This window comes from Chionomys nivalis, chromosome 15, assembly GCF_950005125.1.
Source record: "Chionomys nivalis chromosome 15, mChiNiv1.1, whole genome shotgun sequence".
Classification (NCBI taxonomy): Eukaryota; Metazoa; Chordata; class Mammalia; order Rodentia; family Cricetidae; genus Chionomys; species Chionomys nivalis.
Window position 1 is genome coordinate 52652034 of NC_080100.1, and position 17054 is coordinate 52669087.

At 43.4% G+C, this 17054-nt stretch overlaps 1 protein-coding gene across 2 annotated transcripts; it reads right to left on the reverse strand.

The window, feature by feature from the left end:
- Window positions 1-288: 288 nt before the first annotated feature.
- Mtx3 (metaxin 3) lies at window positions 289-15717 on the reverse strand. 2 transcript variants are annotated; one of them, XM_057789731.1, is made up of 9 exons: window positions 15623-15717; window positions 15264-15333; window positions 14852-14928; window positions 13274-13366; window positions 12532-12714; window positions 12355-12431; window positions 11004-11161; window positions 9691-9779; window positions 289-6988 (listed from the first exon to the last, which is right to left on the reverse strand). In XM_057789731.1, exons 1-9 carry the CDS (start codon window positions 15701-15703, stop codon window positions 6878-6880), a joined length of 939 nt encoding a protein of 312 aa, XP_057645714.1. In that variant the 5' UTR covers window positions 15704-15717; the 3' UTR covers window positions 289-6877. The 2 variants fall into 2 exon arrangements, with proteins under 2 accessions (XP_057645714.1, XP_057645715.1); XM_057789732.1 differs by lacking the exons at window positions 289-6988; window positions 9691-9779 and adding an exon at window positions 9826-10648.
- Window positions 15718-17054: the final 1337 nt, after the last annotated feature.

Below are 17054 nucleotides of genomic sequence, written 5' to 3' on the forward strand. Positions count from 1 at the left end.
AGAGCTCAGGATGAAGAGGTAACAGCCCTGCAAAGCTGTGGGTGTCTGATACAGCATGCAGGTTAGTGGCCGGAACACAGGCTTCTACCCCCTTAGCATGGGGTGCAAGGCTCACAATGCTATCCACGTATCCTAGACAAAGTGGGTGAAAAGGGCAAGTACTCCACACAGATGAGCCCCAGCACCCAGTCAGCAAACTACTTCAACCACTTCAAGCTCATCCCAGGGAAGACAGTCACCTCAATGAATAAATAATATTACACAAAAAGTAATAAACACTCAGGTGCTTTGAAGTTTTATTGAGAAAATAGCTATTTTGAGATTATATCCAGTTTGTCATTTATCAGAATAAATTCTTAACAACAGTGATCATCATTTCCACTTCTGGGCATTTATACATCAGCTTTAGGTAAAATACATTCACAGTAGGCAAGGCTAGAATATGAGACCATGGCTGGCATTGCTTATTTTGATAGTTTACTTTATAGAAGAGTATCGTATTTGCACACTAGACAGGTGATTAAAAAATGTTTGCTATTCAAAGATAGGCAGGGGGAGATGGAGCCAATATGCACACACATGTAGTTCTTGTAGTGTTCACTGTTACCTTCCAGAAAGCTAAAGCTAAGTTACAAACATTTCAGTTTCAGTTTTACAAAATAAAATAAATCACAAGACACCCAGCACATCTGCACTTAACTAAAGCTGTGTATACCTCCAACAGATCAAGAGGCCAGCAGCCCATGGACCAAAGACCAAGCAGCCAGCATGGCCCTCTCCATCCCAATCGACTCTCAGAGGGCCGATGCAAACTCTGGCAGGTCATTTCCTGTGGTTTCCAAGGATCTGGAACACGTAAACTACATGATTAAAAGACATCGCTCTGATTTGCAAGAGGAAAACTGAAGCGCTAGAACTAAGATCTAAGAGCTTTTCATGTGGCTAAGTCTTTTGCCATCACACAGAACTCAGAGGCCAAAGGCGAGCTTTCACATCCAAACCCTGAATGCCAAGCCTGCAACTGTGTATGTTGCAGGGGCTAAAAAGGGCCACATGCCTCACTGGTGAGATGGTTCATACTCGGAAATGAAATAAAGCTTGCCCAGTTACCCTCTCCACCACTAGAGAAGAACACAAAGACAGGAACCTTGAAATGAACACAAAACAAAACATAAATGTTCTCCTAGGAAATTTCTCAGAACTCAAATCCCATGAAACTCCTACTTAAAAAAATCCACAGTAAAATAAGTTAGGGAAACAGTACATTAAATGGAGGTGCCCAGTGGAGATGATGAACCCTCCTGGGAGACGAGCATGTACCTGCACACAGCCTCATTCAGACTGTCTCCTCTCTACATGTGCTCACACGCAGCCTTATTCAGACTGTGTACTCTCTACATGTGCTCACACGCAGCCTTGTTCACATCGTCTCCTCTCTCCATGTGTCCACACGCAGCCTCGTTCAGACTGTCTCCTCTCTACATGTGCTCACACGCAGTCTTGTTCAGACTGTGTACTCTACATGTGTCCACATGCAGCCTCGTTCAGACTGTGTACTCTCTACATGTGTCCACACGCAGCCTCATTCAGATCGCCCTCTCTGCTAATAAAATAAAACATCTCTGAAGCTGGAAACCAAGCCACACATTTACACATCAAAGGTTCTGAAAAGCCTACAGCAACTCAGCTTTGACTAATCCAGAATTTTCCAAACTTATTAGAACAATATATTCTGCCAAATACCCTTTTAGAAACTATTCTTGCATAAACTAAATGTTTTTACCTTATAATTTCAAATTAATAATAATGAGGGCACAAAACAGTCCGTCTTTTTTCCTTTTAAAGAAGCTACTTTATTCTGTTTGAGTAAGATTCTTCACAACATACCCCTCACTATTCATGAGCAATCAACTCAAGTTTCCCTTTTATTATATCATTGGTCAAGAACGCCAATTCTTTTAAGTAATCCATGGAATATTTTTCTGGGGGAAAAACATTTTTTAAGTCTTTTTAATTTCCAGAGTCCGCATTTGCTTCTGTCACGACAAGTCCTGACTGCACAACAAGCAGCCTGGGCTCCTAGAAACTACAGCACCCAACTGTAACTTCTACACTAAACTGTTTTACAAACACTTAAAAACTAAAACCAAAGCTCTCCCCAACTTACCTCATTATGCAAACCAGCACCCTGAACTCCAAAGACACTTCAATAAAACTTTTTAGGGTGAAACCACTGAGCTATGATCTCACATAACCTCAGATTTCTTTAAAATTTAAGAAATATGTAAACACTAAGAAATAAATGTAAACTTTGCATAACTGAACAACAGCAAAAGAGGGGGAATAAACATACAACTTTTTTTTCTTTTCTTAAACCAACAAGAACATACACAAAAAGCAATCATCACAACCCAAATTATGCTCAGGATTAACTCTAATAACAACCACAAGATACAATCAATTACATCCTTTGGCTGTACAACAAAGTGCACAGCTACATCACACTTCCACAACAGAAGGGCACAGCTACGTCACACTTCCACAACAGAAGGGCACAGCTACGTCACACTTCCACAACAGAAGGGCACAGCTACGTCACACTTCCACAACAGAAGGGCACAGCTACGTCACACTTCCACAACAGAAGGGCACAGCTACGTCACAGCTTTCACAACATAAGTGCATGGCTACGACACACTTCCACAACGGAAGGGCACAGCTATGTCACACTTCCACAACAGAAGGGCACAGCTACGTCACAGCTTTCACAACAGAAGTGCACGGCTACAACACACTTCCACAACGGAAGGGCGGCGTCAGTGAGCACAGTGCCACACTGCGAATACAGAGAGAAAAAAATGCATGGTAAAAATGAATGACCACACAAAGACAGAAAAAGGCCTTAAAATATTTTGTCCTTGAATATGAGCCCAGTTGTCACAGGGAAAAATACACAGACTAGAAACATAAAATCATAAGCATTTTGATATTTTATGGAAAATAAGTTTTTGGTGCAAAGTTCTTAGAAAACTTTCTTGGTATGGCAGAGGAGAACTTCAGAGAATGATTTGTTAGAGACCCCAGCTGCACTCAAGAACAAAGTAAAAATTTTAGTAAGATAAAATGTAGTTCTCATTTGGAACTAAATAAATACTAGGTCTGCAGTGTTAAAATTTAAGACATGGTAGACATAGTGACAAACTTAACTCTATTAAGTTGGCTTTTAAAAACCCTTTTATTTAGAAATAATTATAGACTCCTAAGGCATTACAAAAATAGCAGTGAGCTACCCATGGCCCTATCTATCATTCAGCTTCCTATGTATATTTAATTTATTTTAGTGGTTAATTATATGTATGGGGGTAAATGCACACTGTGAGTGCAGGAGCTCATGGATTCCAGAAGGGGGCACCAGATCCCCTGGGGCTACAGTTTAGGCAGTAACCACCTGCCATAGGTCCTGGACACTGAACTCAGCCCTCAGTGAGAGTAGCAAGTTAACTTAACTACTGAGCCACCTTGTCAGCCCCACACATACTTCAACATTTATCTCCTGAGTGGTTACGATTGTGGCTATCAAAAAATTAACCCATTTCATCAAAAATTATTTTTAACAAGCTCATTAGGTACATATGCTTGAAACAAGTTCTAAGAAACACTATCCAATTCAAATACCACTTTATTACACGAAGCTACCTGAACAAAGTGGTTTTCTTAAAATATTCATTACCAGTTTCTGCCTCTGTCGATGTTAATTCCCCCATTTTGAGACTTTGAAGATTTTCAACTAAGCTCTAACATAAATGCCTCTGTTCCTTGGTGTTACTCTATTTATCAATAGTAAATTGTTAGAGATTACAAATAGAATTAAAAATGGTTGCTTTAAAAAAAAATCACCAGGGGTCCTCTAGTACCCTGAAACAATTCACATACTTCAACTGAAACTTGCTAGCAATGTGAATCTTTCATGAGGTCAAAGTTGTGAGAATCACATCCTCCTTGTCTGCAATGCCCTTAGCATTAGGTCATCGCTGTGACACAGTGCTCATTCAGGATTATTCCCTTGTGGGAATTAGCAAACCAATTTTTCTAGCTCTGTACTATGAACAAACATAAAAATGAGCAGAGTCCCTGTTTTCATACTGTCCTCCACCATCACCTCCAAAAGACAATGGCTCACAGTATTTGGTCAAGGCCATGGATTGTAGGGATATAGCCCCACCCATTGGGTGCGTGTTCGTCTTGGGCTAATGTTTACTGATAAATCTGCCGGGCGTGATCCCAGCAGCCCCTTTTTTTGCTCTGCTTTTCCTGTTCTCCGCGGGAACCTGTGGTCCTGTAAGACTATTTCCTTATTAAAGCTGTATATATTTTTATAATCTGTCTGCATTCATTTACGCCGCCACATGGATCACTCTTCCCAGCAAACTCAAGCTTCAAAGCACAAACATCCTGACAGGGTGACCATGGGCCCTTTGTCCAGTCTAAGAAGTCACTTCCCACTGAAAGCTTCTCTGTGCGCTTGTCTCTAACGCATCCTGTGCTCGGTTAGTTTTCTCTCATCTCATCTTTGTTAGGCAAACAAAGCTGAACTAAGTAAGCCAGCACTTAGGTTCCTACTTACCAACCCTGGTTCTGCACCTCAGAAATGTGGTCTTCAAGCACACGGGCTACAGAATGTAAGGCTAAAGGCAGTTCCGAGCAGTCATCCTCACCACTGAAAAGGGCAAATGCCCGTGATTCTACAATGAGCTCCTTTCAGTAAGGGTTTCCTGCACAAAATATTACCGTACACTTCTTGGCTGACCTCTAGTGTCTTCTGAACATGACCTGCTGCGTTCTTCTATGCCAGTTCTCAGCTTCCTGATGCTGAGACCCTTCAAAATATAGTCCTCATGTTGTAGTGACCCCCAACCATAAAATTATTTTTGCTGCTACTTCATAATGAATTTTGCTACTATGTGAATCATAAATATTGATAAGCAGCATATCTGATATGCGACCCCTGTGAAAGGGCTACTCGATCCACATGTTGGGAACTGCTGTTTTACACGTTTAATCTAGACATCAGCAGCCTTATTAGAAGAATTTCGCTCAGTATTATCTTCGAGCTTTACCCACAGAGTTAGATTTCACACTTGATTTTACAGCCTAGTAGTGTTGATATGATTCTTTCTCTTAGAAATTGTTATTTTTCAAAAATAACTGTCCTATTTCTACATGTGTTTTATTACTGTAAACTTCTTCAAATACTTTTTGGAAGGTTTACTATTAAATCACAATTGAAAATGACTAGCCCTGATTAAAGTATAAACAGAATCTGATTAATGTACTAACCAATACAGATCAGTCTGAGAGACAACGGAGCCTCTTGATCATGACTTTCAAGGCAAAACACTCACATTTCATATGGTTGTGATTTGCCTAAGATGAGCAACATACACAGCACACACATACTCACAAGTACACACTCACTCACATACACAGCCTTTGTTATAGAAGTATTGTGAAACTCACTGCCTACCTGACCTACATGCCCAGAGAGAACGGACTGTGGACTACCTTGTCTCATGTAAAGCTTTCATCTATCAAGATACAGAGCAAACCGGGGTCCTGCAAGCCAGACGCAGCCACGCTCTGTTCACAGAAGCTGAGTCTCCAGACAACGCAGCCTGGTTTCCGCAGACTCTGGTAAGCATTCGCTGAGCACCATGGTAATCCTGTAAGACACTAACCCAAAACACAGTCTTGTATTTTAAAATCTCAGAAGTGGTTTTAGAACAACAGAAGCACCTCAGCCACTAAAATAAGCATGTTCCTATTATATGTAAAATTACAACACTCAGCAAATGTTGAACAGTTCATTCAGTAACCAATAAATATAAATTGCCTTAGAAATTTGTTATTTTTGACTTATTCCTTTGGATCCCAAAAATGCACTTAAAAATATACAGGAAATAATAGTTTGTCAGAAAGTGTGTGGGCACAAGATACACTTACTATGAAACAAACTGTTTCGAGTCAAGTGTGGAGCACTCAGACACCTGGGAGGTGTCTCCAGGACCCTCATAGTAGCTTATCCCTCATCCCAAGGATGCTTAAGAATTCGCTGAGCACACTTCACTAAGGATTTCAGCTAAATACAGTAAGATGAGCTAGACGTCCAGCTCTGGAATTAATACATGACTGAGACAGTAGGCAATTGTGTACTAAAATACACAGGCTTACGCTGCCACATTGGCCTCTGCTAGCTTAGAGCAGACATACCAGAAGTACTTATTCATACTGACGTGCTATCAGATGCGTGTTACATAACCGCCTCAACAGCTGCATATGTGCCATTAAACCACCAAAGAGGAACAGACTTACAAGAGAATAATTAAGAAGCACATTCCTTGCTGCTTTTTAAAGTTAAATTCAGGCTTTTCTATTGAAATAATTTCTATTTTTCCTAGTTCCTGAAATAGGCATCAGACTTCTAAAAAGAAGATTAAGATCTCAGCCAAAGAGCCACATATTAGTTATTGAGACAGGATTAAGAAAAGTTAAATTAACTTAAATAAATTAAAAATGCACATTCAGAACAGAATTGCAGCTTTTCGTCAGCAACACCTGAACCAAAGGCAAAGATCTGCCATGATTAAGGCAGCTTTTTATATACAGTACCATGTATTTGCTCCACCCACCCGCTTAGCATTCAAAATGCACTGCGAAGATGAAATAAAAGCTTCCCTAGTTTAAAAAGAAAGTCACGTTCAGCTCCTTCTGTTTCAGTCTTCCTTAGACCTATTACGGCAGTTTTCTTTTGGTCTCCATGCACTCAGTATAAGCGACTACTGCAAACAATCCTAAGATTGGCTGCAACAGGCTGTGACTGTCAGGGTGACAGCCGCTGTAAGGAATTACTCTCGTCTTCTGCTGGAGTCAGCTTGAGCGTTGGCAGCTTCCGAGGAAGAAGCTGAGGGCTCTGGCGGAGATTGTCATCCATCTGTAGGAAGCACAAAGACACATCTGACTACGGCTGAGGCTCCTCTTTGGTGGACTGCGCCCTCCCCATCTAGACTACAGAGAACTGCAGGTGGCAGGACTGACAGAGAGACATTTCTCTGACAGCCGCTCACAGATGAGGACTGTCATCTCAAATACCAGCTGACTCAGCATCCACAAGAAGCAACGTGGCTCATACTCAGCCCCTCACAAAATTATAGTAAGTTCCACAGAAAAGAACATGCTGCTGAACTTGATCAGAGACTCACCTAAGATACTCTCTGCAGGTATGGGTAAACATTTACCTCTAAATGTGCTCTGCTAATCTTCCCCTCACACTGAAGAACAGGCACAGTCCCACCACACACGAGAACACAAAATGAGCCTTAGAAAAGAGAAGTCCCCTTTCCAGGTTCTACTGCCAGTATCATGAGCCATGTCTTCTTATTCTAACACAATTTTTAAAAACTACTCCTCTTTTCCAAATTGAAAGTGGCCAGAATGCCATGCGACACAGCTCCCTCCTCCCCAGTTGAGAGTATGTAGACCAAAGGATGCTGGGGACACGGTGGCAAGGACAAGGCCTTAGATCTAGTCCAGAGGTCTTTCAAACACTGATCCCTTCTGAGCCAACCATAGAGACACCATTACATGAAGTACATTAGGAAAATGCCAAGAAGTCCGAGACACACATTAGCACCCTGGAATACCAGGTGAGACTACTCAGAACTTAGCCAGTCTCCAAGCTCCACCTTCACTCCAGAGTACTGCTGAGGGTGCAGGATGCAGGTACTGGTGCTGAGTTCTCTATCAACTTCACTTTTTTAACAACTTGAAAGCAGCTGCCATCAAACCACAAAACCAACAGAAAAGAATATCCTATCACTCCCCCAATAGACAAGCTGTTCTCAGAGCTCTGCATAAATGCAGAATATTTTAAACTCCCCATTTTCTCAGTATGGTTTCAAAGCAAGGAAGAAATATTTTGGCAAAGCGTGTGTGCACGTGTAAGGTTTGCAGAAGACAGAAAATAAAAGGTGAATTATTAATTTTCAAATAGGGAAAACTTGTGACCAGGGAACAACTGTGCTGAGCAGCATTTACTTTCCAGCAAGAACTGTATCTCAAATATAGTCTTTCTCTTACGTTCTAGATTTTTGCTATAAACTGTGAACAGTGGTGGCTAAGAAGACCCGTTGTCCTATTGTGTTTTACCGGCCATCACACACTTCCTACACAGGAGCACATATGAACGCCTGCTTGTCTTACAAGACTTTTATAAGCTGATGAAGACCCAAGGTGGATATGTATAAAATAGTGAACGGGCTTCTGTTTTACCTTCTGCCTGTGTGGGTATTTCATAACTCCCCTGCCATATCTGTCATGGATCACATACAGAAAATGGAAAGAAGCTGTGTGGTAGTGGTGCACACCTTTTATCCCAGAACTCAGGAGGCAGAGGCAGGTGGATCTTTGTGAGTTTGAAGTCAGCCTGGTTTACAAAGAGAGTTCCAGGACAGCCAGGACTCTGTAACAGTATTGTCACTACTGTCATACAGAGAGAGAAACCTTATCTAGAAAAACAAAAAAAAGAAAAAGAAAAAAAAAAGAAAAAGCGAAAGGAAGCTATGTTAAACAGCCTTCCTATAAACGAATGAGTCCCTGTAACCACACTTAGCACTTTGCACACATCTTCATAGGACGTGTATTAGACTGAGCAAATAGAGCCTGCCCAGGCTTTAACTCACACCACAAAAGCTTGAACAGCAATGAATGCTACAGCTTCTCCAAAACCATGAGACACTGGCAATAGAAGGCCATCCCAGAGAAGAACTGTGACAAGCTGACACATCCTCTCCATGACAGACACACAATCGCACTTAGAACCTGAGCAGCTGCCTACAGGAAAGAACAATGAACTGCAACACTGCTGGCGCCTTGTGTCCCCACGTCTACAGTGTAAGTCTCCTCTCTACCTTCTTCAGCCACAAGACTTTAGGCAGGTGATGAAACTCGCACCATCACATCCAGGAAATGGGACAAGAGCAGCTGCACATGGAGCTTCTAGAAGGCTTGCTGACTCCTATGAAGCCCTTCTACCTCAGTGCATGCGAAAGTAAGCAAGTCTATCACACACTAGGGGGTCTGCACGGCCCGTCACATGCCTCCAATCAGAGTCCTCCTCAAATCTGCCGCTGTTGGCTCGTTCCTCTACCCAACTCCCTCATGGTCTCTCACACATTGACAATCTCCAAAGAGACAAAGGACTGAATGGTGAAGACACTGTAGACCACATTTAGGATCAAGAAGAACAATAAGAAAGAAGGGGCATGAGGGAAGAAGAAAAAGACATTACTGATAAGGAAGAGAAAACATAGATGCTTAGACCCTACAGAAAGTGACTTCAGGACAGCAAGGACAACAAGCAGGGCTTGCTTCTGATTTGCCGTCTTTAAAGGTAATTTTTATGTCACCCAACTTGGTAAGTGCAAACTATATAGTAAAAGGCAGGCCCAACACAATTACTCAAATTTCCCTCAGCACAATCAGGCCACTGCTGGCTTCAAAACAGCACATTAAACAAATCTCCACTCCAAGTATATATAAACAGCCTCTTGAAAAGTAAACTCTTTAAAACTAAGAGTATCAAGTGAACACACAACCCAGAATACAGACAGGAAAGCAATTATGAAGGAACGCGACCTTTTCAATTAAGTTGGATTCCTTATTTACAAGTTGTGTGAGTTTCCGCAGGTTCACGTCTATCATTTCTTGTCCAGCTGGAGAGATGCCTGAGAAGTCAGGAGAGAAATCAGGGAGAGAAAACAAACTCTGAAAGACTTTCAAGCTGTTGAAGATTGAAAAAAAGAAAATTTCGGTTTACCCACCATCCTAATTGCTCCCCCCTCCCCCCAAAATAAAACTGAAAACGAGAAAAGCATTTGGGTTCAAGGGCAAAGTTAGGAGGGACAGCAGTGCTCCGTAGGAAGCGGAAAGGAAAAGACTGAACTGTGCTCTTGGAAGGCACCGAGCCACACGACATGCAGGCAGCTACAGGGGTTAGTAAGGCGCGGTGCTCTCCAGATGGTGCTGCCCCTCCCTAGTCACTACACACAGGTCACTGGTTGTAACACTATAGACACCTTGCTAAGGTAGCGACTCCCTAACACCCACTTACCAGGCATCCAAGATATTTAAAGGAATTTTTAAAAGCAGAGCTTTCTGGGATTGATCCCCAGACATTTTAATTTGGGAACTATGGAAGGGCTGTGGAGCCAGGCTGGGTAGCCACTGCCCCAGAGCGACAAGGTCGGATGCCACTTAATTCCCTAACTTCCCATTTCCTAGACTTCCCTAGATGTAAAGCAGAGAATCCTCCATAAAAAAATAAATAAAATAAAAAACAGCCAGTCTGCTGAAGCCAGCTATCTCACCACTTCTGCTTCTCAGAAGGACAAACACTGCAGCCACCTCTCCATATCCACACTCAGTGCCCAGACCCTAAGCACAGGCCCCCAGTCAAAGAGAATGCCATCCTAAGTGCCAAGAGCCCTCTACTTACTCTATCTCCAGTTTGCTGCAATCATTTTCAAGTAGTAGAACCATGGGGGTGACCTCACCAAAGTCAATCTGCTGCTGATTTCTGTTCAGGGGGAGAGTGCTGGAAGCAGCAGGTGAGAATTATGTAAAGTGACCGCCCATTTGATGGGGGTAAACACTACTTTCAGCAGGGACTCAACACACCCGCTTTAATCCTTGAGAAGAAAGTGACCCACTTCGGGGGGCAATACTTATAAAGAAGATACACAGAATGTGTGAAGTCCAAGGATGGGGGGGCGGGGTCACATGGCTCTTTCTCCATGTACGTAAGAACATGGCAGCAGATGTAGCCGGCAAACCACCAGGTCTTGAAGCTATGAACCAGAGTCTAAGACAATGCGCAAACGAGTTCTTCCGCACTGCCAGGAGATATTAAAGTGCCCGATCTGAGTACATCCTAGCTAAAGCCGACTTACCCGCGGGCCCATGTCTGAAGTAGCTGTCCAGGATGTCGTCACACAGGCGGCACAGATTGGAGAGCTGTTTCAGATGCTCTTGTAAGTGAACCTTGGGAAAACGCACTTTATAAAGAGGTGCGAGGAAACCAAACACGTAGGCGTCCAAGGTGGAAGGCCTGGAGACGGAGGATTCTGTCAGGAGCACTTAAGGGCAGACGGACTTGGACTGCATTTTATTTTATTTTATTTTGGTTTTTCGAGACAGGGTTTCTCTGTGGTTTTGGAGCCTGTCCTGGAACTAGCTCTTGTAGACCAGGCTGGTCTCGAACTCACAGAGATCCGCCTGCCTCTGCCTCCCGAGTGCTGGGATTAAAGGCGTGCGCCACCACCGCCCGGCTGGACTGCATTTTAAAATGCTCCTCAAGCCACCTGTCAAGTCTAATAGGCAACATCATGTTTTGAATGGTTTGTTCCCATTTTTGATTCCAAAAGGGAGGCAGCCAGCATTTTACCTTCGAAGTAGTTTTAAAAATACTCTAGCCATTTATTTTATTCAGAGGAAGTTGAGGCTGTAAACTACAAATGTTATGAACTGGAAGCCAGGTGGAGGCACGCTTGATGCTATCACAGCCATATGCAGCACATTAAGCTACTAGAAGATTAATGCCAACAGAAAATTTTTTCCTATAAAAGCCCAGTAAATCCTGGCTAAAGACTGAACCCGGGGCCTTATGCGTGCTGTTGGAGAGCTCTGCCAATCAGCTCTACCCCCAGGCGCCCTTCTGAAGTGAAAAACCGATCTTCTGAGGGATGGGTAAACTGGCTTTAATTCACATTTCACTGAATATATACATGCAACATATCGAAATAACTCTTGTTTACATGATTCAAATGATAAATTGTATTTATGTATATATAGGTCCACACAAACCCAAAACCAACCACCAGCCTGGGGACTGAGGAACTGCTGAGTGACTTCCTTCAGGGTGTTCAACAAGAAGAGCATGGCAGGGGCCAGTGGCTTCATGGCCAGTGCAGTGGGCAACAGGGGCATGCCCTAGACGGCCCGTTGGAGGAGGAAGCCCAGGGGCTACGGGGGTGGGGCTCTCGTCTACTGTAGCAGAATCATAGGCCCTTCCTTCTTCTTAAGGGATGAGAGCTAGCTTATTCTAGAGTCAAACATGAGTGGCCATGGCCTGGGGATCCAGATTTAGGTCACTCAAAATAGTGTTTTCCACCAAGGCAGTTTCATGATGTGTTTGTAGTAACGGGACAGAGAAGGCCATAAATCAAGCAAAATTTTCAAATATACTGTAGGAAACATCAAAGAGGTGGCTACGGCAAAGTGACTTGAAGGGAATTTACTCACGTGTCACCAAAGAAGAACTGAGATGTTCCCAATCTGTTTGACAGGAGGTTGAGGCACTCCTTGGCATCTCTGTATATCTAAGAAGGATGAAGGAGACTCTGGAGGTAGCATCTCTAGGTAAGGACCAGTCCCCTCTCTCCTCCCTTCCCTGGAGGGCTTGCTGGGAGACTCCCGTACCTGCGCTTCCACTTCCTGGATGTGGTAGAGGGGCGGCTCTCCCCGTGTCAAGAGGATCCTATTCAGTGCGCCTCTAGACATCCTTCCGGGCAGGATTAAACTCAGAGGGAAAGGGATACGGGAGGCAAACCATGGCTTTGTCACAGCAAAGTAATTGTCATTCTCAACCCAGAAAGTGTGAAGCTGCCAAAGGAAGGCAAAACAATTACAGGGATGTTCTCCTGCTAAAATGAGCATCACTCGTCAGTCTGACAGCTTCTTCACAAGTGTCCTTCAAGAAAGTACCTCCGTTTAAGTTTTTCAGATACAATGGCTCAAGGTGAAATGAGATTATTTCAAACATATAAATTTTGTTGACTGCTGTATCTCAGCAGCCAGAATAGAGCCTAGTGCATACTGAGGGCTCCGAAAATATCCACCAAATGAAAGAACTACAGTATAGTCAATTCTATACATGCAGCAAAGTTTCATCTTCCAATGGTAGCATTTATTTCAAAAACAGATTATTGTGTTGGAATGGAATTCAGTGGTAGAACGTTTCCCTAGCCAAGCAAGCAAACAAGCAAACCAAACTATTCACTTCAATGGGAAGCTAAATGTCTAAGAGAATCCAGTTTTGTCATAATATCAAGACTAATATGAGAAACTTACTCTTGAAGACTCCTCCTCTTTTTTGTTCTTTCTAACAGACCACAGCGTTCTCACGAGTCCCTGCAATACTGCAGTATTCAGAGACACTCACCACGGCAGGGAGAAGCTTCTCTTCCAGGAGGGCGATGTAAGCCAGGGTGTCTGCCCCTTGTTTTGGTGAGAGTTCACAGTCAGCATTGTATTTCTATTCAAAAACAAAACAAAACCTCTCAGAGGTCAGAGAGCATCCCAAGGACAAGGGAGCTAAGTGAAGTAGAACTCTGATTCTCCCTCACAAATGCCAAAGCTGACATTAGGAGGGAATACTAACCCAAGGAATGTGGTTCCCAGTCGCAAAGAGGGTTCTCAACAGTGCCTCACGCATACACAAAGTGAGTAAGAGTTGCTTGCGTGTGTCAGCTGACTTCTATTGTTTCCATACTTACTGATGACCTTTGTTCAGAGTATGGCGGGTGATACAAAGTCAACACGTAGAAGCAATTATTTTTAACAAGAAAGGAAAAAATATATATACTTCTCCCTAATGTTTTTCACCATAAAAAAGGAAACTCTTCAACTCAGAATTCACTTAAATTATAATGGTACATGTTCTTTTTCTTAAGAGTACTGAAAAACCAATTATAACTTTCGTGCTCATACGAATCTTTATATTTAAACACCATGGATTTACTACATAAATATTTACATTTCCACATGTTTCAGATACATGATTTCATAAAGTATATGGCTATCAGATAAGCGCTTTCTAAAAGGTAAAATACACTCAGGGGCAGAGTGCTTGCCTACTTGCCACAAGACCCCAGATTCAATTTCCAGTACCAAAATAAAAGAAAAAAAAAGAATAAATGATCGAATAAAACAGCTGAGATTCGGTGGGAACTCAGGTGTCACACTTTAACATGAAATGTATAGGAACAAGGGGACTAAAGTGATCGTGTTATCAACAAGAGTCATCGTGAATAACTAAACTGAATCCTCTTACATACATCCATTTCAATACATTCACAAAAATAGACATTGCATAAACTTCACTATGACTTCCAAAATCACAGTAAAAATGGCATTGAGAAGCAAGTCTTTGTTTCTCAGTGGTCAAAATCCAAGTGTTTCCAGTTGCCCAATGAATTGTAAAAAGTAAAACCACCTTATGATGAATTTAAAAATAAAAGCCAGCCCAGTAGCTGCACATCCCTTTAATCAAAACACTCGGGAGGCAGAGACAGATGGATCTCTGTGAGTTCGAGGCCAGCCTGGTGTACAGAGTGATTTCCAGGAGAGCCAAGGCTTCACAGAGAAACCCTGTCGTCGAACAACTAAATCCAACCAACCAACCAAACCAAAACCAAAAACCTGTCCAGTGGCTAAGCACTCCTTTAGTCCCAGCATTCGGAAGGCAGAGGTAGGTTGATCTCTGTGAGTTCAAGGTCAGTCTGATCTACAAAGTGGGGTCTAGGACAGCCAAGGATATACAGAGAAACCCTGTCTCTAAAAACCAAAATCCAAACCAAAAACAAACAAGAAGTCATACAAGATGTGATGGGTGACAACCTATAATCCCAGATTTGATGCCAGCCTGGCTGGTCAGGGCACACTAGAGTATAGCCCAGTCTAAAATAATAATAGGGTAACATGCAGAAAACGATCTACTTCTTCAAAAGGAGCCACCCACCTGTTTTCTTAAAAAGTTTAGTATTTTTGCAGGCTGAGAAACAATGCTGTCTTCGGTCATCAAAACTGGTACATCACCTATAATCAAGAACAGTTGACACTCAAGCAAACACCGTGGTCTATTCTGAAGATTCCAATACTTCAAAACTAGACAGATTGCACATGGGAGATTGTCTGAAGAATGTTTGCCTTTTCTTTGTAGTTTCACAAGGTGCAGGTCTGGGGAACATTTTCGTTTCTCCTATTTTCCACAGATTGGGCTTGCATTTTGAGTTATTACTCAGAGCGAGCAACCATCCCACAGCCAAGGTCATTCTAAGAAGCTAAAACTCTAGATACCCATGGCTTTAAACGCAAGAGGGGATGCCAGGGTCGGAAGGGCAGACAGGGGCGTGTGGAAGCTCATACTGTACCTCTTGGACCTCTCCAGGTGTTATCTATGACATTGACTTTCAAGGGTGCGCCCGAAAACTTGGCATACGCCTGAAACAGAGTTTGCAACGAGACATTTTAGACTGAGCAGTCTGCAGGGCGGCTCTGAGGCAGCCCGCGCGCCCGCGCCCCTCCCCCGTCCGCGGCCGGGGACGCGCAGGCTTCGCGCTCCGGGGGACGTCGGTCTGCGGAGGCCGGGCGGGCGGGCGTGCTTGGAGAAAGCAGGCCAGGCCGACCAGAGCGGAGGCTTGCGGGAAGCCCGCCCGCCCGCCCGTCCCCAGCGGAGCCCGCAGCGAGCCAGTCCAGTCCTCCCGCGCCCCGGCCCGCGAGGCGGCCTCACCATCACCACCAGGCACTCGCTGTGCACCGAAGGGAGCCCCCAGCCACCTCCCCAGCAGCTGAGCTCCAAGGGGGCCGCCATCTTGCCGGGGCCGACCTCCGTCACCCGGAAGTACTCCTGCCGCCCACTCTCCTGCACGTGGAGTGGCGGGGGCGGGACGAGGAACAGGGACCGACTACTTGGGGCTCTGGGCAGCGGCAGGAAGGACGGCGCCAGGCTGTTAGAAAGAGACTCGAACAACCAGACTAGATGCGAGAAGGGAAAGAGACCTGCTAGGCGTCCTCCAAGTATTTATGGCATGCCATTTTATTACGTGCCAACATCACTGTGGTACACCCAAATCTGTAAAATGACTGTTCACACAAATATGCTTTCAAATAACACGGTGGTGGTTGGTACACTGTAGACCCTTGTAGTAGTGTTCAGTCTTTATAATAGGCCATTGCCTGCCTTTCACGTCTCAATTTTGGTTGCCATTCCTATGTTGACATGATTGGAGCTCATTAAAATTTAATTCTGTCCTAAAGTTTAACAGAGGACTCCTGCCTGCTCACAATGTTACTCCTTTAATCTAGGATAGCTTTCATCTCCAACTGCTCTCCCCAAATTGAGTTTAGTGGGACTGGAGAACTGGCTCAGTTAAATGTACTTGTGTCTCTTGAAGACTTAGCTTGGTTCCCAGCACCCAGGTGGTGCTCAGCATCATTGTAACTCCAGGTCCAGGAGATCAGAGGCCCTTGGATCTGGGCATTCATGTGGTGCACATTCATACATGAGGGCAAGACATACGCATAAAATGTAAATCTTTTATTTAATTATTGATTGGTTGGTTGGTTTTATTGAGCTATACGTTTTCTCTGCTCCCCTCCCTTTCTCTCCCCTCCCATCCAACCCTCTCCCATGCTCCCAATGTTCACAGGAGATCTTGTCTTTTTTTACTTCTCATGTAGATTAGATACATGTGTCTCTTTTTAGGGTCCTCATTGTTGTCTAGGTTCTCTGGGATTGTGATTTGTAGGCTGATTTTCTTTGCTTTATGTTTAAAAACCACTTATGAGTGAGTACATATGATAATTGTCTTTCTGGGTCTGAGTTACCTTACTCAATATGATATTTTCTAACTCCATCTATTTGCCTACAAATTTCAAAATATCATTATTTTTTTCTTCGGTTGAGGGGCATCAAGGCTATGGCAAACAATGCTGCTATGAACATAGTTGAGCACATGTCCTTGTGGCACGATTGAGCATCCTTTGGGTATGTACACAAAAGTGGTATTGCTGGGTCTTGAGGAAGGTTGTTTTCTAATTTTCTGAGAAATTGCCATACTCATATCCAAAGGGACTATACCAGCTTGCTCCTACCAGCAATGTAGGAATATTATTTACTTATTTTTTTAAAGTTAAACTTAACTTTTTACAAAATTAGGAGC